This window comes from Gavia stellata, chromosome 22 (genome assembly GCF_030936135.1).
Source record: "Gavia stellata isolate bGavSte3 chromosome 22, bGavSte3.hap2, whole genome shotgun sequence".
In the NCBI taxonomy this organism is placed as follows: domain Eukaryota; kingdom Metazoa; phylum Chordata; class Aves; order Gaviiformes; family Gaviidae; genus Gavia; species Gavia stellata.
In genome coordinates, this window is record NC_082615.1 from 14,057,869 (window position 1) to 14,077,367 (window position 19,499).

Genomic DNA, 19,499 nt, shown 5'->3' on the forward strand with positions numbered 1-19,499 from the left:
CGGACCCCCAGCTGCACAGCGGCACACACTGCACTGGTGCGAGGGGCCCGAGACACGGGGGTAGTGGGGCACCCCCTTGGGTACCCCCTGCTCACATCCCAGTTCTCGTCTGGCAGCTGCTGGATGGCTGAGCACCGGGGAGGGGCCCTGCCCTGCCTGCAACGGGGGCCAGGGCGTGTGGGGGGAACCATTGCACCAGCCCTGGTCCTGTGCTGGGCTCTGGGGTATCAAACCTCCCCTGGGTGGAACCAACTGTAAATGGGAACGTGATCGAAAGCTACGTCAGGCCAAGGGGGAGCTGGGAGCCACAGAGCCTGTGCTGGCCATGCTGGGGCTGGGGGACGCTGGTCCAGCCACCTGCACACTCATGCAGAGACCCGGGCCATGGTGGGGAGCCTGGCAGAGCCGGGGGCAGGCCCCGCCACAGACCCTGCCCCCCTTGGGCAGGGCAGCCCTCGGCACCCCGTTGTGAGTTTGGCTAGGGTGATGGGTGTGAGTTTGGCTAGGGTGATGGGTGTGCGGGCAAACAGCTCTTGCCAAGGGAGGCCAGGCAGGGACACTGGGGGGGCGGGGGGCAGGCGTGGGGCCAGCCCTGCAGTTCTGAGGCAGTTGGGCTGCAGCTGGTGTCGGTTGGGGCCGGTGCTGGTGTCAGTTGGGGCTGCAGCCGGTGTCAGTTGGGCTGTGGACAGTGGCTGGAGCCTGTTGGAGGGCTGAGGGGTGCGGCAGGGCAGTGGAGCAGTAGGGGCAGGCAGGAATGGGGCAGGCTGGGGGGCAATGGGGCACACTGGGGGGCGATAGGGCCAAGGATGGGGTAGGCTGGGGGGTGATGGAGCCATGGGCCTGATGGGGCCAGGCAGGGATGGGACCAGCAGCTCCCTGTGAGGCTGCAGTGTGCAGAGGGAAGGCTGAGGGCAGCGGTGGGGGGACAGTGAGGGGAGCATGGAGGGATTGGGGTGTGGGGTCTGCACAGCCCCTGGCTGAGCGGGGCTTCGCCTGCTGCCCCCCCAGGCGCCGGGGAGCCATGGCCAAGCCCGGTGCCAGCGGGATGTCAGCCACACTGGACGAGCGGCACAGCTTCCTGGAGAGCTTCACCACGCTGCTGCTGCGGGTCCAGCCGGACAAGTGGAGCAAGTTTGTGGGCAGTGAGGAGGCCACGGCCGTGCTGGACGAGTTCTTCAAGCAGCAGAATGTGCTGGAGCTGGTGCTGGGGCTGAACCCCACTGGGCAGCTCCTGCTGACCAACGGCTTCCCACCCGCCCTCAGGGGTAAGGGTGTCTACTTCGTGAAGATGAAGAGGGAGAACATCACCCGGGAGAACTGCCGGAGTGGGCTGCTGGTGGGAGACATTGGCCCCTCGCCGGTGGAGCAGCTCGTCACGGTGGTGGAGGAGGTGGGTCGCCCACATGGGGGGGTGCCAGGCACAGGGTTGGGGCAGGAGGGATGAGCGAAGCTCCCCACGTACGCTGCTGCCGCCCGGACACCCACTGCGGGCTGCTGTAGCTGAAACTTTAGGTGGGCTTGAGAAACAACTAAAGGAAATTAATAGAAGAAAAGTTGCCCCTGGCCCTGGCCTCGTGGTGGCTCCCAGCCGCCTGCCCTGCTATGCTGGTGGGCTGACCGAGCCCCACCAGAACACAGAGCTGGGTGAAGGTCACAAGCCTGGTTTTCTCCCAGGGCCCAGCTGGATCGCTTCCTCCCTGTGGTTTTAAAAACGTAGCATAATTCCCCCTTGCCCTGCAGCTGGGAAATGTCTGAGTGGATTTCTCCCAAACTTCCCATAAATATTCCCTCTCAGAGGACTACCAGCCCAGAGCACCCAAAAGCTGGGTCAGACAGCAGGAGCCCCTGCAATTCCTCCCCTTCAGTGCCGGGGTCTTTTGCTCATGCACCAGCCCTGGACCCTGCTGGATGCACTCACTGCACCGCTCCCAGCACTTCCCAAACCATGAGTTGGAAACCCACCACAGGGTGAGGGGACTGCTGGTTGCACTGACGAAAAAAACATCAGCAAAACCCATCGGTGGCTGCCAGAGCTGTGGCTGGGCTGAGACCGAGCTCAGACGGGCAGCAAGAGGATACGCTGTGCAAACTAGCATGGCTGCACACTGCCCTTCAGAACAGGAGAGCTGGTGCTCCTGACGGAGCACCCGACCGAGCCCTCTCCTCCAGGTCGTGTACCCCCTGCTCCTGAGTGAGAAGAATGTGGCGGGCTGGCCTGGGGTGGTGGTGGAGGACGTCGTGCGACAAGTGCACCGGCTGAAGAATGAGATGTTCGTGATGGGTGGGAAGATCCAGGGGAAGCCGCTGCTCCCACTGCCGGAGCACCTGGATGGCCAGGACGACTCCAGCACTGTCCTGGACTGGTGGGTGCTGCCAGCACTGCTTGGTGCCAACAAAGCCTGGCTGGGGCCCGGGGCAGCACAAGCCCCTCTGGGAGGGATGGGAGCCAGGATGCCAGCTCGGTCCCTGAGCATCCCTGGGCACAGCTGCCCCTCAGCAGCAGAGCACCTTTGAGCGGCTCATGCCGGGGCAGCGGGGCTTCCCCAGGGTGGTTCAGGGCCAGTCCCGGTGCTGGAGCATAACCCAGCTGCCTTTCAGCCTGGCGGGGCCTGTGGACATTTCGGTGCTGCACTCCGTCGAGACCATTGTCATCGAGTGGTCCCACCAGATCAGAGATATCCTGAGCAAGGACTCGGCGCAGCCGCTGATGGAGGGGCTGCACCCCCTGCCCAGGACAGAGTTCGAGTTCTGGCACACCAGGATGGTCAACCTGCAGTGCATCAATGACCAGGTACCGCCCTGCCCGCGGGTGGCCGGCAGCTGCGCGTCCCCTGTGCAGAGCCCCCGGCGCTGAGCCTGCCACCGCTCCCCTCACAGCTGCTCTCACCCCGAGTGACAGCACTGGCCGAGATGCTGGAGAAGGCCAGCAGCTGCTACTGGCCGGTGCTCCAGAGCATACTGAGGGACGTCAGTGCCGGTAAGTCCCTAGGCAATGTGGCAGTCAGCTGCCTCTCGCCCCCCTGGCGAGGCTTCCCCATCTCCGACGTGGAGTTTCTCCCCTGGCCCAGGCCTGGAGGAAGCCAAGGATGTCAGCCTCCACCTGCAACCGCTTCAGATCCTGCTGGAAGAGATGGAGCAAGTGGATTACTCCCAGGTAAGTTATATGTGGCAAAATAACCAGGCACCGCCTGGCTTCCTCGTCCAGGTAGAGGCAGCGGTGCTGAGCCCTAGAGGGTGCAGATCCACCCTGGCTCTGCCTGACCCTCGTTAGCATGGCCACAGCCCAGCACTAACGAGGCTCTGCTCCCACAGCTGCAGCCCTACGTGGACAGGGCGCTCTGCACCATCCGCCTCCTCCGGGCTCACTGCCAGCACTACAGCTCACCCGCCCGCGTCATCATCGTCCTGCAGGAGATCTGCAACCTCCTCATGGAGATGGTAGAGCCCTGGGGCTGCCAGCGGCTCCAGCGGGACAGGGGCAGGGCAGCACCGAGCCACCACCACCTCCTCCAGCTGCCCCACTGAGGCACCATTAGCGGGAGGGGTGACATGGGGCAGGCGTGGGGAGCCCAGCTGGGGCGACATAGAGAGACCCCAATCAAGGGACCAGCAGAGCCCCCATGTAGGGCTGGAGGGGGTTTGGGGCAGGTGTGGGCTGCAGGCGATCACCAGAGAGCCCGTGGGGCCGGAGGGCGGACAGGGGCAGGAGAAGCCCCCTTGCTCCCCTCTGCTGACGGCCCCTGCCTGCATCCGCCTGTCCTAGACCCGTAACTTCCTGAGCCCCGAGGACGTGATGAAGGGGCTGCAAGGAGAAACCGAGGAGACCTTAGGGGGAATCAGACTGAGCATTTCCACCATAGAGAAGCTCTTCCAGTCCTACAGCACTTACTGCTCCGACCTGATGCCCACGTTGTTCCCGGTGGGTGCAGGGGATGGTGAGGGTCCGCCTGGCCCTGTCCACACCAGCTCCGCTCGCTGATGGTCCCCCTCCACTTCCAGGAGGAGCCGCAGCTCTGGGAGTTCCCCCCCTCCCTCATCTTCAGGAGGACGGACTCCTTCTTGCACAGGCTCAAGACCATTGAGGTGACAGCACAGCATTTTGGGGCACGGCGCCAGGCCCATGTGGGCTCCCCCTGCCCCGGGGATGCCGGGGTGGTCCCCTGAGAGCGGCACAGCGGCAAACTCTGCTCCGGCCCCGGGGTGGGCTGGGGCCGCTGGCACAGGCGAGGAGCAGAGGGGGGTGGGAGCCCAGCAGCGCTGCATTGCTAGGAGCACAACAGCGTCGTTCCCAGCACACCACCCGTGTCCCTGCACCCCCAGGGACGGACAGGCACCCCCAGCTGGGCCACAAAGCAGCCCAGGGAAGGCTGCTCCTCGGGAGCGGTGAACTCGCAGGATGCAACCCTGCACCAGTGCTGCAGCTCCTGCACCCGCAGCGCCGGGGGACAGGGAGCCAGGGTTTGCCACCCAGAGGAGCTGGGTGAGATGATGACTTGTGCTCGCCAGGAGCTGTACCAGACAGCTAATGAGTTTCTGAGGCTGGAGAAGGTGGAGCTGGGAGGAGTGAGAGGAAACATCCTTGGGAGCCAGGTGTTTCAGATCTACGAGGAGGTCTCTGAACTCATCAAGGGTTTTGCTGATTGCAAATGCGATCCCTTAGATCCTGCAGAAGAGGTGAGTGAATGCTGGTATGGGAAGCGTATGCATTTGCTAATTAAAAAAAAAAATCACTTGCCAGAACATGCTGGAAGAGCTGCGCATAAAACTGTCCCATGGCAGCACACATGCTCGCCTTGGGGCAGGTCACGGGGGGCGTCCAGGTTCAGCAAATCCTTCAGGAAGGATTTGGGAAGGAAGTGCAGAGGCTGCACCGGTTTAAATCGTTTTGCTCTTACTGGCAGCAATTGAACAAAGACTTTGCAGAGTTCCAGGCAAAGATTCAGGATGTCGACAGGCGACTGGCCACCATCTTCTGCCAAGGCTTTGATGACTGCCACTGCCTGGCGTCCGCTGTGAAGGTACACATGCCCCCGCCCAGCTCAACGGGTCCTGCCCTCGGGCACCCGGTGTCCTTGCCTGAGCGCCCGAGGCTGGCAGCAGGCACACTGCCTGCAGCCCAGCACGCTGCAATCACGCACTTGGGAGTGACCATGGGGGTGTCACCGGCCATTCGGTGACGTTCTGGAGCGCAGAACCCAATGCCTCTTTCTTCTGCAGTTGGTGCACATGTTTGCCTCCCTGCTGGAGCGACCTTTGATAAAGGCTGAGGTTTCCCCCTGCTACTCAGCCCTGTTGGGAATGTTCAGTGCCGAGCTGGATAACGTGAAGGCGCTGTATGACACCCAGACCACTTCCCCGCTGCCATGTGGCGGGGGCCCGGCCGTCAACAAAAACATGCCGCCGGTGGCTGGGCAGCTGAAGTGGGCTCTGGAGCTGCAGCAGCGGCTGGAGGGGCCACACAGGGACTTGTTCGCCATTGGCCACCCGTACGTATGGGTCACCCTGTCACCCCACGGGGACGTGAGGCAGCAGCCAGGGCAGGGTCCGGCCCGGCGTGTGTCTCCTCCCGTGCTCTACTGCAGCAGCTGCTTCTTTATCATGACCTTGACAGTGTGATGGTCAGTGCTGAAGCTAGACTGGTGTCTGGGAAGTACGAAGAAATGATGGGACTGCTGCAAGGTTACCGCGAGAAGGTCTATGAGGAGTGGGTGCATGGAGCCGGCCAGGACTGCCGCTTCAGCCTGGAGCAGCCCTTGATCCTGAGGGACCCCGGCTCTTCCCTCCTCAGCGTGAACTTCAGCAAAGAGGTCAGTGCTGACACAGGCAGGCAGCCTGGCGCAAGGGAATGCCAGCTATTACCTGCCTGAATGTAAATCTGACTTTCTCAGACGCTGTGGTGAGACGTTTCGGGTTTTACTAACAAGCCTTGTCTCGGGCCATTGTGTCTCGCAGCTCATCGCCGTTCTGCGGGAGGTGAAGTACTTGAACTTCCAGCAGCAGAAGGATATCCCAGGCAGTGCCGAGAGCCTCTTTGCTCAAAATGAGACTTTCCAAAAGTTTGTGGACAGCCTGGATCTTATTGTTGGCTGGTACAATGAGGCAGGTTGCAAAGGGGAGACAACCTGGCTGCTTTTCCATGCCCTGAGCGCTGGCCAGGCTGAGACTGGCTGGTGACCCCCCGGGGCAGAGGCTCTTATGAAATGGGTCCTGGAAGCCCAGGGGGGTTGGGGTACACCGGGCATGTCACCGGCATCCCGGGTCCCCGCCTGTCCCATGGCTGAGCCAAGCTGCTGCTGCTGCCGTCACACCGGCCTCCTTCTGCCCCCCAAGCTCTGTGTCGGTGGGGTGGGGACCCCATTCCTCTGTAAAACCAGTGCCCTAGCAAGCGCGTCTCAGCAGGAGCGGGGTCCCTCCTCTGCCTGCAGCACTCACCTGCGGACGCGTTGGCCCCCCAGGTGAAGCGGAGGCTGCTGCCGGTGGAGCTCCCGCTGGTGGCGGGGGAGCTGGAGGCCGTGGACGGCCAGCTGGCCACTGCAGAGCACACCCTGTTTTGGCACCATGAAGGTACAAACCCGCCCTTGGCCCCCCAAGGCCAGAGATCCTCTTTGTGCGTTTTTGGGGGTCACCAGCCACCCGGCACCGTCCCACCGCCTGCCCAGCAGCTTCCCTAATGTCCCCACAGCCATCACACCCAAAACACGGACCCCCGCCCTGCAGGGGTGGGTGGGTGAGGGGGGGGGGGCGGGCAGTGTGCCCCCACCGTGCTGAATAGCCCCAAAGTGCCCCGACCACAACTTGCTGCCTCGGAGGCATCTGCGTAACCTGTCAAGCTTGGACGTGGGTTTTCCTTCCAGGTGTCATGGAGTACATCCGAGAGATGAGAGAGATCCTGTACGACTTGCAGACCAGGGTCCAGAAAGCAAAGTTAAACATGGCAAATATCACCCAGCTGATGGAGGTAGCTTTTGCTGGTGCTTTACGAGTGCCTTCCCAGGAAGCCTCCTGAAGGGATTTACCCTTTCCCAGCACAGCGGAGCAGCCCTGTCATCTTTTCCCTGCAGGAGTGCTCAGCCGCTCCCTTGTTTGAAAGGAAAGACAACAAGGAGGCAGCGCTCTTGGACCTGGACGGGAAAGCAAACACCTTAACCAAGCGCTATGCTGCCATTAGGGATGCAGGTGTAAAGATCCAGGAGATGGTCGAGGTGAGGCACGTCCCAGGATGCTTCGGTCGGAATTGGATTAACAAAGGAGTGTGTCCAGCGCTCACGTGCTGCGATGGTCTGAACCCAGTGGTGTCCTCCCTTTTGTAACTGTGAGCGCTGGACTCAAACCTGGGGTGCAATCCTCTGGTCTCTGCTGAGACGAGGCTCCAGTGAAGAACCGTAAAACACTGCACACGGACTCCAGAAATCCGCTGCCCCCTTGGGTGAGGTCTTGGCTGCAGCCTCCGGTGTCGTAGGGCTGGGAGAAGGGAAGGATGCAGGATCTGTGCGACAGCAGGCAGGACAAACCCACAGGGGCCATGAGAGGGGACTCACTCACAGTGTTAGGAGCTGGTACATTTGCTGGGTTTTTATTGGCAAATACTAGTTGTTTTTTCCTGCTTGCAGGAGAATGCAGATCTGTTTAAGGCTGACAAGTCGTCGCAGATATGGCTGGAATATGTGGGATACATAGATGGAATTGTGCTGGATGGACTCTTCAGACTTGTCCACAAATCTCTGCAGCTGCTGCTCACCAACATGGCCCCTGATGTAGGTCCAGGTTTGCTCTGCAGCGCAGTGCCCGTTCTTTGCCCGTGCTTGGGATGTCCCACCACTCGCTGTTTGGTGGCCAAACGTGCCCATGCCAGTGCTCTCCAGCACACCCAGGCAGCGAGCGCCGGAGGTGCTGGTGTCCCCCTTGTCCCCGCCGCAGGGGGACCGTGGGACTGGGGGCCAGGGTGGGCGTCGGGGTGACCTGAAGCACGCGGGTCACTGACCTGTTTCAGGCCAACGTGGCCCCGTTGTTTGAGGTGCGCATGGAGCTGTGCGATGGCAGAGTGCGGTACCATCCCTCGCTGGAGACAGGAGATGACAACAGCTTCTTGGAGCTGGTGGAGAGCCTGCTCAGTGATACCTACGCGTCCACGGCGTGCATGCCTCGGCTGCTGGAGGGGAAGCTGAGCTACAAGGTCAGTTTGTGGCGGGTGGCACCTCCTAGCTCGGCCGGAGGTGGGTGAGGATGCCTAGACCACCCAGTCGGTCCCTGAGAGCTCTGCCCGTCCCTTCAGACCACCCTGGAGGAGCAGGCGGACCTCAGCAGGATGCGGGAGGAGGTGGTGACGCTGGTGGTCAGTGCCATGACAGAAGGCGAGGAGTACAGCGCCGGCTTCGACGAGCAAGCCCACCTGTGGCTGGAGGACCCCGGGGAGTTCCTGCAGCGCTTCCTCACCTTGGGCAGTGCCCCCAGCCCTGAGGAGCTGGATCTGCGGCCAGGGGAGCCCCTGGCTTGTGGGACCCCGTCCCTCCAGCTCTTTCAGCAGGAGGTATGGGGTGGGTGCCCAGGGAGGTGCCGGGTGCTCGGGATGCACCGGGTGCCCGGGAGGACACCAGGTGCTCGGGGAGATGCTGGGTGCCCGGGGAGGTGCCAGCCACGGGCTGCAACCAGCTCTCGTCCACAGATTGATGCATGCGAGGCGCTGTGCGAGGAGGTGTCAGGACTCGCGAACACCGAAGTGTTTGGGGGGTGGCTGCAGAGCGACTGCCGCCCCTTCAAGCAGGCGCTGCTGGGCATTGTCAGGCGCCGGGGCCTGGCGCTCCGGCAGCACCTTGCCAGCCACGTCACCACCAGGTAGGGGCCCAGTGAGCCCCGGCGTGGGGACGGGGCGCTCCCAGTGACCGGAGCCCGGCTGGGCTGTGGCAAAGGCTGGGGCAGGGCTGGACCCCGAGGGACAGAACCGTGGGGGCGCAGGCGAAGCTGCCAGGCACAGCCACGGGGGGCGAGTCCCTGGGGGGCCGTGCCCTGCAGAGCAAGCCCCAGGCGAGCACGGGGGCAGCTGTGAGCCCCGTCGGGGATGCCCAGTGAGCGCCGCCGCCTTCCTCCCAGCCTGCAGGAGCTGGCGGATTTCATCCAAGAGGCGAACGCCGGCTTGAGTAAACCTCTGGAGGAGGGAGACTATGACGGGCTGGTGGAGGTGATGGGGCACCTGATGAGGGTCAAGGAGAGGCAGGCAGCAACCGACAGCATGTTTGAGCCCCTGAAGGAGACGGTTGCCTTGCTCAGCACTTACGGAGAGGACATGCCGGAGGAGATCCACCTGCAGCTCCACGTGAGTCGCTCGGGGTGCGCGAGGCCAGGCACAGGGTCCCTGGGGCCAGGCTACCAATGCTGTGCGGTGCTTGCTGCAGGACCTCCCCGAGCACTGGGACGGCACCAAGAAACTCTGCCAGCGTGTCAAGCAGAGCGCGGCACCCCTGCAAGCCAATGAGGTCAACATCATCCACAGGAAGTGCCAGCAGTTCGAGGTGCCCACCTTGGGGCTTGGGGACAGGATGGGGATGAGCGAGCAGCTTCCCGGCAGTTTCGGGAAGACCCCACTGCTCTCCCTGGCTGCCAGCTCCCGGCTGCCCCCCCTGAGCCCCGTCCTCCCCACGCAGGTCCGGCAGCACGCCTTCCGGGAGAGGTTCCGTGAAAAAGCCCCTTTTTCGTACGCTGACCCAGACCCCTACAAGTCCTTGAACAAGGTAAGGAAGGGGAGGACGTCAGGGCCACCGCTGTCGCTGCTGGCACCGCCTGCCTGCCCCCGGCCCCATGCACTGGCTGCTGCGGCACAGGGGAGCTGGGGAGGGGCAGCCGCTCTGGCTCCAGCTCCGGCTCCCAGCCCGACAAGGAGGGTCTGGCCCTGCGGCAGTGACTCTCCCGTCCCCATCATGCTGCAGCAGGGATGGAGTCATCACTGGCATAGGAGACGTGTCCCTGGCACACAGTCCATGGCTGAGACCTTTTCTTTTTCTCCGGCCAGCAACAGAAGAGCATCGCTGCCATGGAGAGCGACATGGCAGCCCTGTCCAAGTCAGCCGGGCTGTTTGAAGTGTCGGTCCCAGAATATAAACAGCTCAAAGCATGCCACAGGGAGGTGCGCTTGCTGAAGGAGCTCTGGGACATGATCGTCCTGGTACGTGCCACGGTCTGTGAGCCAGCACAACGGGGAGGGCAGGAGGAGGCAGGAGCACGAGGATGTACAGAACAGTTCTTCTGGGCTGTGCTGGGCTGGTCCTCTCAGTTTTGAATCTCCTGAGGCCGTGACGAGCTGCCCGGCATCTGCAGATGGTGGCTGCCAGCAGCCGTCTGCAGTCGAGCACAGTGACTGGGAGCCCTGGGCTCTGTGCTGGCCCTTGTGCCAGGGCACAATGCCCAACGCTGCCTCCAGGCAAGGGCTTGAGAGCAGATGTGGGCACCTGGCGTGGGCACCCTGCACCAGCTGGGCATTGCCAGCCAGAGGTGCAAAGTTGTTGTAGTTCCTCCGAGAGTCTCATTGCCGTGAGAGGTGGGATGAGACACGGGGCAGGTTGTCATAGCCTTAGAGCAGGTCTGCTGGTGCGGGAGCTGTGCACCCCAGCACAAGTGCAACGGGTGTGCGTGGGGGGGAGGCGTGGCGGGTGCACGGGGTGTGCAGGCACTGGGTACACTGCTCTTCATCCTGAGCAGGAATGCTTCTGCTAATTACACGTCCTGTGAAAATGTATTCCCGACTTCAGGTTAACACGAGCATTGGCGACTGGAAGACCACCAGATGGAAGGATATCAATGTTGAACAGATGGATATCAATTGTAAGAAATTTGCTAAGGATATTCGGAGCTTGGATAAGGAGATGAGAAGCTGGGATGCATTCACAGGGCTAGACAACAGCTTGAAGAACATGATAACATCCCTGCGTGCCATCAACGAGCTGCAGAACCCAGCCATCAGGGACCGGCACTGGCATGAGCTCATGCAGGCAACCAAGGTGCTCCCAGCCCTTCCGCCCTTCCCTGGCTCCAAGCCCTGACCCACGAGGCTCCCAAGATTTGCACCCATGAGGGGAAGCATGCAATCTGTTTTAAAAGCTGGCCATACACAAATATTTGTGTAGGGTCTCTAAATGTGGGTGTTAATGAGCTCATTTGGGTGAGCTGCTGGGCTGCCTCTCCGCAGAGGGGAGTCCATGCACTGATGGGGCCGGTTCTGCTCCAGGTGAACTTCACCATGTCCGAGGACACAACCCTCGCGGATCTGCTGCAGCTGAACCTGCACAAGTTCGAGGATGAAGTTCGTGGCATCGTGGACAAAGCCGTGAAAGAGTCGGGGATGGAGAAGGTAAATGGGGTTTGGTTCCTACCCTGCTTTGCTGACAGCCCTGCTCTGATGCGGCTCTGTGGCTGTTAGCGCTCGTAGAGGAGGCATTCCTGTTGCTGCCTTGCTTTTCCGCAGTGTCTGGGACTCAGCACCGCAGAGTCCAGCTCATTTCTCACACCCCATCTGTAGGTGTTGAACACCCTGGACGCTACCTGGGCGACGATGCGGTTTGAGCACGAGCCCCACACCAGGACGGGCATTGTGCTGCTCAAGTCAGATGAGGTGCTCATCGAGACGCTGGAGGACAACCAAGTGCAGCTGCAGAACCTGATGACCTCCAAGCACCTAGCCTTCTTCCTTCAGGAGGTGTTGGGCTGGCAGCAGAAGCTGTCAACTGCCGACTCCGTTATCAGCATCTGGTTTGAGGTGCAAAGGACATGGAGTCACCTGGAAAGCATTTTCATCGGCTCTGAAGACATCCGCAGTCAACTGCCAGAGGACTCAAAGCATTTTGATGCTATCAATGAAGATTTCAAAGTGCGAAGCTCTTTGCCCCCCAGGCCCTTGAGAGCTCGCTGCCAGTTCAGGTAGAGCTGAAGCATTTTTCCTCTTGCAGGAATTAATGTCCGATGCGGTAAAAACTCCCAATGTGATTGAAGCTACAAACAAGCCTGGTCTCTACAACAAGCTAGAAGCGTTGCAGAAAAGGTGAGGTTTGACTCGTTCTGGTGCAGAGTTGCAGAAAAGGTGAGGTTTGACTCGTTCTGGTGAAGCGTTACAGAGAGGCCTCCACCGGCTGGTCTAGGGCCAAAGGAAGAGTTTGATTTCTCCGAAGTGGTGTCTTCCTCAACACGGCAATGACTTAGCAAAGAGTAAAAATTAATATGTGGAGGTTTTAACTGCAGTTTTTCTTCCCTGTTTTCTGTTAGATTGGTGCTCTGTGAAAAGGCTTTGGCTGAATACCTCGAGACCAAAAGACTGGCTTTTCCCAGATTCTACTTTGTTTCCTCTGCAGACCTGCTTGATATTTTATCTAATGGCAATGAGCCAGTTAAGGTATGGGTTGAGTGTAAAGTGTGGAGGCAAGTCCTGCTTCTCTTGCGTGCTAACTTGTTATAGCAGTTTTAAAATATTTTTCATCCTAACGGACAGAACACCATCCCTGGTACCCCCCTTCTCAGGGACACAGCACCCTGAGAGTTGTGCGGGAGTTAATCCACGCCGTGATTACACCTCTGCGTGGGATCGGAGGTCCCTGACCCTCTGCCGTGCCTCTGTTCTCAGGTGTCCCATCATCTGCCAAAGCTGTTTGACAGTCTGGCTAAACTGAAATTCAAGATGAGTCCGGACAAAAAGCCCCTGAAGGTTGGCCTGGGGATGTTCAGTAGGGACGAGGAGTACGTGCCCCTTGACGCAGACTGTGACTTGTCTGGCCAGGTCAGCCGAGATCTGAGATGGGGACGAGCCTTTTGCTTGTTGTGCACTAACAGCCTGGCAGCAGTTTTAAAATGCGATTATGAAGCCTTTCAGCCAAAAAACCCCCCAGAAATGGGATCTGTATTAGGGGTGTAGAACAGCGCTGCAGCGATCTCAGGGTCATATAAACCCACTCCAGCCTTGCAGCCCCTCGGGCAGTCGCAGTGTGTTTTTCCCCTCTGTTCACCCTCAGACCATGCTCCATAAGCTGCCACGGGAAGTGCCCTGCAGGGCCGTGTACCGGGGCCTTTCATGCAGCTTGTTACGACGCGCAGGGAGAAGCTTGCCGCACAGAGCAGCAGGGAGGCACCTACACGCTGCCACGGGGTCGCGCAGCCAGACCGGACATGGGCTAGGAACCGCTCGCTCAGGGTTTGCTGGATGTGACCCTCTAGGTCGAGGTTTGGCTGAACCGAGTGCTGGCGAGCATGCGCTCCACGCTGCGGCGCCTGATCCCTGAGGCCATGGTGACCTATGAGGAGAAGCCGCGGGAGCAGTGGGTGTTCGACTACCCAGCACAGGTGGGAGCTGCGGCATGGGGCCGGGCTGGCCGGCGGCTCTGTGAGCCGAGGTCCAAGAGGAGGAGCAAGCACAGATCCGGGGAGGTGCAGGCGCCTGCCCTGAGCCATCGCGGGGACGGCGTATTTCCCTTTGGCCTCATTTTGTCCCCTGTGGTTTGCTGCAGGTTGCTCTGACGTGCACCCAGATCTGGTGGACCACAGAAGTCAGCATTGCCTTTTCAAGGCTGGAGGAAGGCTATGAGAACGCAATGAGGGATTACAACAAAAAGCAGGTTGGCATCCCTCGGACCTGACCTGGAGCTGTCCTGCAGCCCCTCTCTGCTTGGAAGAGGCGAGGTCCAGTCCGAGGGGTCACCAGGAGATGGACAAAGCGTGATGCCATTTTTCTGTTTATCATTTCTTTCCTTCCTCAGATTAGTCAGCTAAATGCACTGATTTCACTACTCATTGGAAATCTAACTGCAGGAGACAGGATGAAGATCATGACAATCTGTACGATTGATGTCCATGCCAGAGATGTTGTGGCCAAAATGATCCTTGCGAAGGTATTCGTTACAAGAGGATATTTTTACTGCTTTGTTTCTTGGCGCTTCTGAGCAAATATTTCCTGTTATTTTATTACTTTACAATATTTTCCAAGTATCCTGACTGCATGAGGAAACCACACATGGGGTGTTAGGGGTGCACGGGAGCTGGGGAGGTGACAGCACAGCCGGGGTCAGACAAGACTGGACTGGGCCTCGTGCAAAGCCAGATCCAGGAGCAGTTTTGCTGGTTCCTGCCGTGCTTGGTGGGAGCTGGGACCCTCGGTGCAGGGCTGTGCACTGCGGTCTGCGGGTGCAGGGTGGGCTGGGTCATGCGGCGAGATGGTCCTCACCCACCCCAGCATTGCACTGGGACCCATTTTCACACTATCCTTGTGTGCGGAGGCGACAACCGGTCCTAACACGTGTTTGGGAGCTCACTGTGCCAGCGGGTCAGGGCGGGCAGCACCAGTGCCTGCCTGCCCTCCGCATCCGGCTGCTCCGCAGGTGGAGACCGCGCAGGCGTTCGCCTGGCAGTCGCAGTTCCGGCACCGCTGGGATGAGGGGAGAAGGCACTGCTACGCCAACATCTGCGACGCTCAGCTCCAGTACTCCTACGAGTACCTGGGGAACACCCCCCGGCTGGTCATCACCCCTCTGACAGATCGGTAGGGGCTCGGATCCCTGTGCCTCCCGCTGCCCGCACCGCGCTGCCGGCACCGCTCAGCCCTGCCCACCCTCCCCTCCACAGGTGCTACATCACCCTGACACAGTCCCTCCACCTCTTCATGGGGGGGGCCCCCGCCGGCCCTGCGGGCACCGGGAAGACGGAGACCACCAAGGACCTGGGCCGGGCAGTGGGCATGATGGTCTATGTCTTCAACTGCTCCGAACAGATGGACTACAAGGTAGGGCGTGGGGGAGCAGGACGGTGGCACTGAGGCGAGAGCCATGGGTTGTCTGCCAAGACAAGGGGGGGACCCTCTTTCGGGAGGCACCGCTGCAGCGTGCACCCCCTCAGTGTCCAGCTGCAGCATCCATCACCAGTGCCCTGAAGCTGCTCTCCTCTCCCTGGCTCGGCAGCCGGCGAAAAACGTGTGGGTCCAGCAGCAGCTCCTGGTGCCATCCCACACCGCTCACTCCCACCACGGCTCCAGCCAGCTTGTGTCCCTGGGAGCCCGTGGGAGCCTGGTGGGGTAACTGTGGGGCATTTCCCTAGGGAACCGCACAAACCATAAGAGCACAAGCAGCTCCCCGCATTTGAGCTTTCTTAACAAATCCCCCCGTTGCAGTCTCCGTGTAAAAGCTCGGTGTCTGAAGCCCACCTCCGGCGCTTTCTCTCCAGTCCTGCGGCAACATCTACAAGGGGCTTGCTCAGACTGGCGCCTGGGGCTGTTTCGATGAATTCAATCGCATTTCAGTGGAGGTTTTGTCTGTGATTGCTGTGCAGGTATGTACAAAACCAGCAGCAGCGTGGGGTGCCGTAGGGACTGGATGAGCCTCTCAGCGTTTCCAGTTCACATACTGAACGTTGTCTTAGTTAAACCTGACTTTCAAAGGGATGGTTCGTTGCTGTTATTTCCACTGTGTCACACTGGGAGGCAAATGGAGGGGAAGCACAGCAGTACGGAGGCTTTCGGCATGTTTAAGATCACGCAGCCCAGCTGCGTCCCATGCCAGTGACCCGTCACCCCGCCGTTGCCCGGGGACAGGGCGTCACGGGGCCTGGGAAGAAGCTGATTTAAGGCCAGCTCTCCTGAGCCCAGGGATTGCTACGCTGTCATGCTTTCGGCAAGCTGTCGATGTTATTTCTAGCATTGCCAATGGCACGACTGAACCTCCAGACTCGTTTTCTGCGGGTGGTCGGTGAAGGTGAGCCGGGGGTGCAGGGCAGAGCACCACGGGGCTGCCGGCACTGATGCCTCTGCTCGCCTGCCAGGTGAAATGTGTTCAAGATGCAATTCGTGCCAAGAAGAAAACATTCAATTTCCTTGGAGAGACAATCGCTCTGATCCCGTCGGTTGGGCTGTTCATTACCATGAACCCTGGCTACGCAGGACGGACAGAACTGCCTGAAAATTTAAAAGCTCTGTTCAGGTACCCATAGGCAGTATGTAACTGGCAGTTGTTACAGCATTTACCTCTGCAGTAATACTCATCTGCTACATCCATTACATGACCTAAGCCTTTACTAGTGCAAACAAGGATATTTGTGTGTACTGGTGGCCCTTATATAAGGGAGACCTTGGCACCCCAGGACAGCCCTGCTCAAAGCCCCTGAGAGGGTCAGAGGCTGGGAGTGCTGGGCTGCTCAGCCTGGAGAAGAGGATGCTCGGGGTGTCCAGCTGCCTCCTTCAGCTAAAAGTCCGACTGAGAATAAGAAAAAAAGAGATGGTCAAGCACTGGAAGGGGTGGCCCAGGGATGCTGTGGGATCTCTGTCCTTGGAGGAACTCAAACTGTGACTGGAGAAGGCCCAGGGTGACCTGAGCCCTGCTTGGAGCAGGAGGCTGGAGAAGAGACCCCCAGAGACCCCAACCGGCCTAAATTACTGCCCGATTCTCTGATGCTTACAGCAGCAGGGAGCGATTTATGTTGGAAACTCGGGTGCAAATTCTTGCTGTCTGTGGGAGGGCAAGGGGTGTGTGGATGTCTGTGCACAGCCCTGCTAACCTGCCGCTGCTCTTCTCCAGACCCTGCGCCATGGTAGTCCCCGATTTTGAACTGATCTGTGAAATCATGCTTGTTGCAGAAGGTTTTATTGATGCTAAGCTTCTAGCAAGAAAGTTCATTACTTTGTACACGCTCTGCAAAGAGCTACTGTCTAAACAGGTAATTTAACTATATTGCAAGGTTCTTTAAGATGAAAGAGTTAATTTGAACTTCAAACCTGACAGATTGTAGTAGGATTGCTGGTAGTAACGTGCTGGCTGATGTTCTGCATAGTTCAGGTCTATGGCTGAAAAATTCCACTTCCACGCCAGTGCCTCATATGGCATATTTCTGCCTTCTGGAAGAAATCAAGAAGTCCAAAAATAGAATAGAATAGAATATATAAGATGAGAGCGTGCAGATATTATTCATCTCAGCAGAAGTGATTTACAATAAAAATGTGCTTCCAGGAAGCAAGCCAGACTGCCGTTCACCTTGTGACTGGCTGGGGCTTGTCTTGTAAATAAGTTCATTTTAAGTCCAGTCTGCTGGGCACTGCGCGGATAACCTGGCTGGGGGGCGATGGACAGGGTGTTCCTCTGTAGTGCTGTTGAAAGCAGTTCTCCCTCGCCAAAGTGGAATTGTAATTCTTTGCTGCCTGTCGGCAGGACCACTATGACTGGGGTCTGCGGGCTATCAAGTCTGTGCTGGTGGTAGCTGGCTCCTTGAAGAGAGGGGACCCTGGCCGTGCTGAGGACCAAGTTCTGATGAGAGCTTTACGAGACTTCAACATCCCCAAGATCGTGACAGACGACTTGCCCATCTTCATGGGGCTGATTGGAGACCTGTTCCCAGCTCTGGACGTCCCCAGGAAAAGGGACCTCAGCTTTGAGAAGGTACAAGCCCAGGGGCAGCACCAGCACCAGAGACATCTCAGCCCTGGCAGTGTCCAGAGGCTGAAGGTCCATTTGGCACTTCTGGGGGCGGCCAGCTTGTCTCTGTGGTCTTGCCAAGGCCGTGATGGCTGCCCATGGTCAGCGCCCACTCTCCCTCCCAGATCATTAGGCAGTCCATGCTGGAGCTGAAGCTGCAGGCGGAGGAGAGCCTCGTGCTGAAGGTGGTGCAGCTGGAGGAGCTGCTGCAAGTGAGACACTCCGTCTTTGTCATCGGCAGCGCCGGCTGCGGCAAGTCCCAGGTAGCAGCCAAACCATCCCCGACGACACGAGTCCCCTCCTGCCCCCAGCCAAGCACATCCCACGGCCTCCCCCGTCCTCTCGGCGAGGATGTTGCTGCTGGCCTCGGCCGGCCATGCAGACCCCCAGCTGCACCAGCAGCAGTGTCTGGGTAGGGGACGGCAGCACAGCCAGCGTCCACGGCCACGCCGGGCCCTCCAGCACCACACATGCTGGGCTCAGCCCGTGGCACTGAGCAGGTTCAGGATGCACAGCTCGGGGGCTGCTCGGGACCCCCGTGAGCAGAGCGGGGACGAGGCAGGAAGCAGACAGGGGCACGCTCTCACGATGCCCTGCACGCTGCGGTGCCGGCAGGACGGTGCCAGCTGGCGGGGCTCTGGGCTCCCACAACACACAGACAGGAGCCAGCTCTGCCCGGTCTGGAGCCTTATCAGCGGCTGTCCAGGCCTGGGCGCTCTGCACTGGGTGGGAGCAAAGCTCTGTGCCCCTGACTGCAGGAAAGGCTGCCAAAAAGCTGCAGACACCCTCGTAGGAGCAGCGGCCATGGCTGCGCGGTTCCCGTCTCTGCAGGTGCTGAGGTCGCTCAACAAGACCTACCAAAGCATGAAGCTGAAGCCAGTCACCGTGGACCTCGATCCAAAAGCTGTGACCTGCGATGAGCTGTTCGGGGTTATTCATCCATCCACGCGAGAGTGGAAGGACGGTGAGACACCAACGTTTGTGAGCGGCTGCTTACCCCGGGTGGGGCCGGGCGCAAACCATCCTTCAGCAGCGGCTGGCGCATGGGCAAATACCTTCATAAAAGTGTCTCTGTAAATACTTTGTGATGTGGGGATGGGAATGGGAAGACCTTTCTCTGGGGCTTTTTACTGGAGTGTGAGGGAGGAGAAACGTGTTTCGGGGAAGCACCCAGTCCCGTGTGTCCCTCAGCAAACGTGCCTTACGTGGAAAGGACAAACCCATGTGTGTCTCTACGGGGCAGGTCTGTTTTCTTCAGTGATGCGTGACCTGGCCAACATCACACATACGGGGCCCAAGTGGATCATCCTTGATGGAGATATTGACCCCATGTGGATTGAGTCCCTGAACACAGTCATGGATGACAATAAGGTCGGTGCCGTCACACCCCAGGAGCTTTGCTCACTCATTAACTCGGTGTGATCAGTTTGTGTTCATGCCTGGGCCCCAAGATCAGGGCATCCCCCCATGACAGGCCACTTCCCCCAGGTTCTCACCTTAGCCAGCAATGAGCGCATCCCCCTCAACCCCACCATGCGGCTCCTCTTTGAGATCAGCCACCTGCGGACTGCCACACCAGCAACTGTGTCCCGGGCAGGAATCCTCTACATCAACCCCACGGACCTGGGCTGGAACCCGTGAGTCCGGGGAGGGAGGGGGACGGGATGGGATGGCATGGGACAGGATGGCATGGGACGGGACGGGACAGGCCCCCTGTGCGCTCACCTGCAGCCCTGCCTGTCCCTCCTGCAGCATTGTGACCAGCTGGATCGAGACGAGGACAGTGCAGTCCGAGAAGGCCAATTTGATGATCCTCTTTGACAAGTACCTGCCAGTGTGCCTAGAGAAGCTCAAGTCTGGATTCAAGAAGATCATCCCTGTCCCCGAGGTCACAGTGATACAGACAGTGCTGTACCTGCTCGAATGCCTCCTGACGCCGGAGACCACCCCACCAGACTCTCCCCGGGAGCTCTATGAGCTCTGCTTTGTCTTCGCCTGTGCCTGGGCCTTCGGTGGGGCCATGTTCCAGGACCAGGTACGGCTGCAGGACCAACCACTCACACCTGCCCGCTCACCAGA

At 59.7% G+C, this 19,499-nt stretch overlaps 1 protein-coding gene across 1 annotated transcript in view; it reads left to right on the forward strand.

Moving 5' to 3' along the window:
- The first annotated feature begins 1,045 nt into the window (after window positions 1–1,045).
- The window catches only part of DNAH17 (dynein axonemal heavy chain 17), a 38,681-nt gene continuing 20,227 nt past the window's right edge, over window positions 1,046–19,499 (forward strand). Inside the window, exons 1-44 of the mRNA XM_059828272.1 lie at window positions 1,046–1,390; window positions 2,170–2,363; window positions 2,599–2,791; window positions 2,878–2,977; window positions 3,069–3,154; window positions 3,313–3,438; window positions 3,764–3,919; window positions 4,000–4,083; window positions 4,486–4,674; window positions 4,902–5,018; window positions 5,218–5,486; window positions 5,612–5,807; window positions 5,953–6,099; window positions 6,456–6,564; window positions 6,855–6,958; window positions 7,062–7,202; window positions 7,611–7,754; window positions 7,991–8,173; window positions 8,273–8,527; window positions 8,663–8,832; window positions 9,088–9,310; window positions 9,390–9,506; window positions 9,639–9,725; window positions 10,004–10,156; window positions 10,740–10,988; window positions 11,216–11,338; window positions 11,507–11,854; window positions 11,934–12,025; window positions 12,247–12,373; window positions 12,602–12,754; window positions 13,189–13,314; window positions 13,479–13,586; window positions 13,728–13,859; window positions 14,346–14,506; window positions 14,590–14,746; window positions 15,184–15,288; window positions 15,778–15,935; window positions 16,530–16,668; window positions 17,157–17,384; window positions 17,546–17,683; window positions 18,252–18,384; window positions 18,664–18,791; window positions 18,909–19,057; window positions 19,173–19,455. Coding sequence (XP_059684255.1) covers window positions 1,046–1,390; window positions 2,170–2,363; window positions 2,599–2,791; window positions 2,878–2,977; window positions 3,069–3,154; window positions 3,313–3,438; window positions 3,764–3,919; window positions 4,000–4,083; window positions 4,486–4,674; window positions 4,902–5,018; window positions 5,218–5,486; window positions 5,612–5,807; window positions 5,953–6,099; window positions 6,456–6,564; window positions 6,855–6,958; window positions 7,062–7,202; window positions 7,611–7,754; window positions 7,991–8,173; window positions 8,273–8,527; window positions 8,663–8,832; window positions 9,088–9,310; window positions 9,390–9,506; window positions 9,639–9,725; window positions 10,004–10,156; window positions 10,740–10,988; window positions 11,216–11,338; window positions 11,507–11,854; window positions 11,934–12,025; window positions 12,247–12,373; window positions 12,602–12,754; window positions 13,189–13,314; window positions 13,479–13,586; window positions 13,728–13,859; window positions 14,346–14,506; window positions 14,590–14,746; window positions 15,184–15,288; window positions 15,778–15,935; window positions 16,530–16,668; window positions 17,157–17,384; window positions 17,546–17,683; window positions 18,252–18,384; window positions 18,664–18,791; window positions 18,909–19,057; window positions 19,173–19,455 — 7,125 coding nt within the window. The remainder of the gene's footprint in view (window positions 1,391–2,169; window positions 2,364–2,598; window positions 2,792–2,877; window positions 2,978–3,068; window positions 3,155–3,312; window positions 3,439–3,763; window positions 3,920–3,999; window positions 4,084–4,485; window positions 4,675–4,901; window positions 5,019–5,217; window positions 5,487–5,611; window positions 5,808–5,952; window positions 6,100–6,455; window positions 6,565–6,854; window positions 6,959–7,061; window positions 7,203–7,610; window positions 7,755–7,990; window positions 8,174–8,272; window positions 8,528–8,662; window positions 8,833–9,087; window positions 9,311–9,389; window positions 9,507–9,638; window positions 9,726–10,003; window positions 10,157–10,739; window positions 10,989–11,215; window positions 11,339–11,506; window positions 11,855–11,933; window positions 12,026–12,246; window positions 12,374–12,601; window positions 12,755–13,188; window positions 13,315–13,478; window positions 13,587–13,727; window positions 13,860–14,345; window positions 14,507–14,589; window positions 14,747–15,183; window positions 15,289–15,777; window positions 15,936–16,529; window positions 16,669–17,156; window positions 17,385–17,545; window positions 17,684–18,251; window positions 18,385–18,663; window positions 18,792–18,908; window positions 19,058–19,172; window positions 19,456–19,499) is intronic.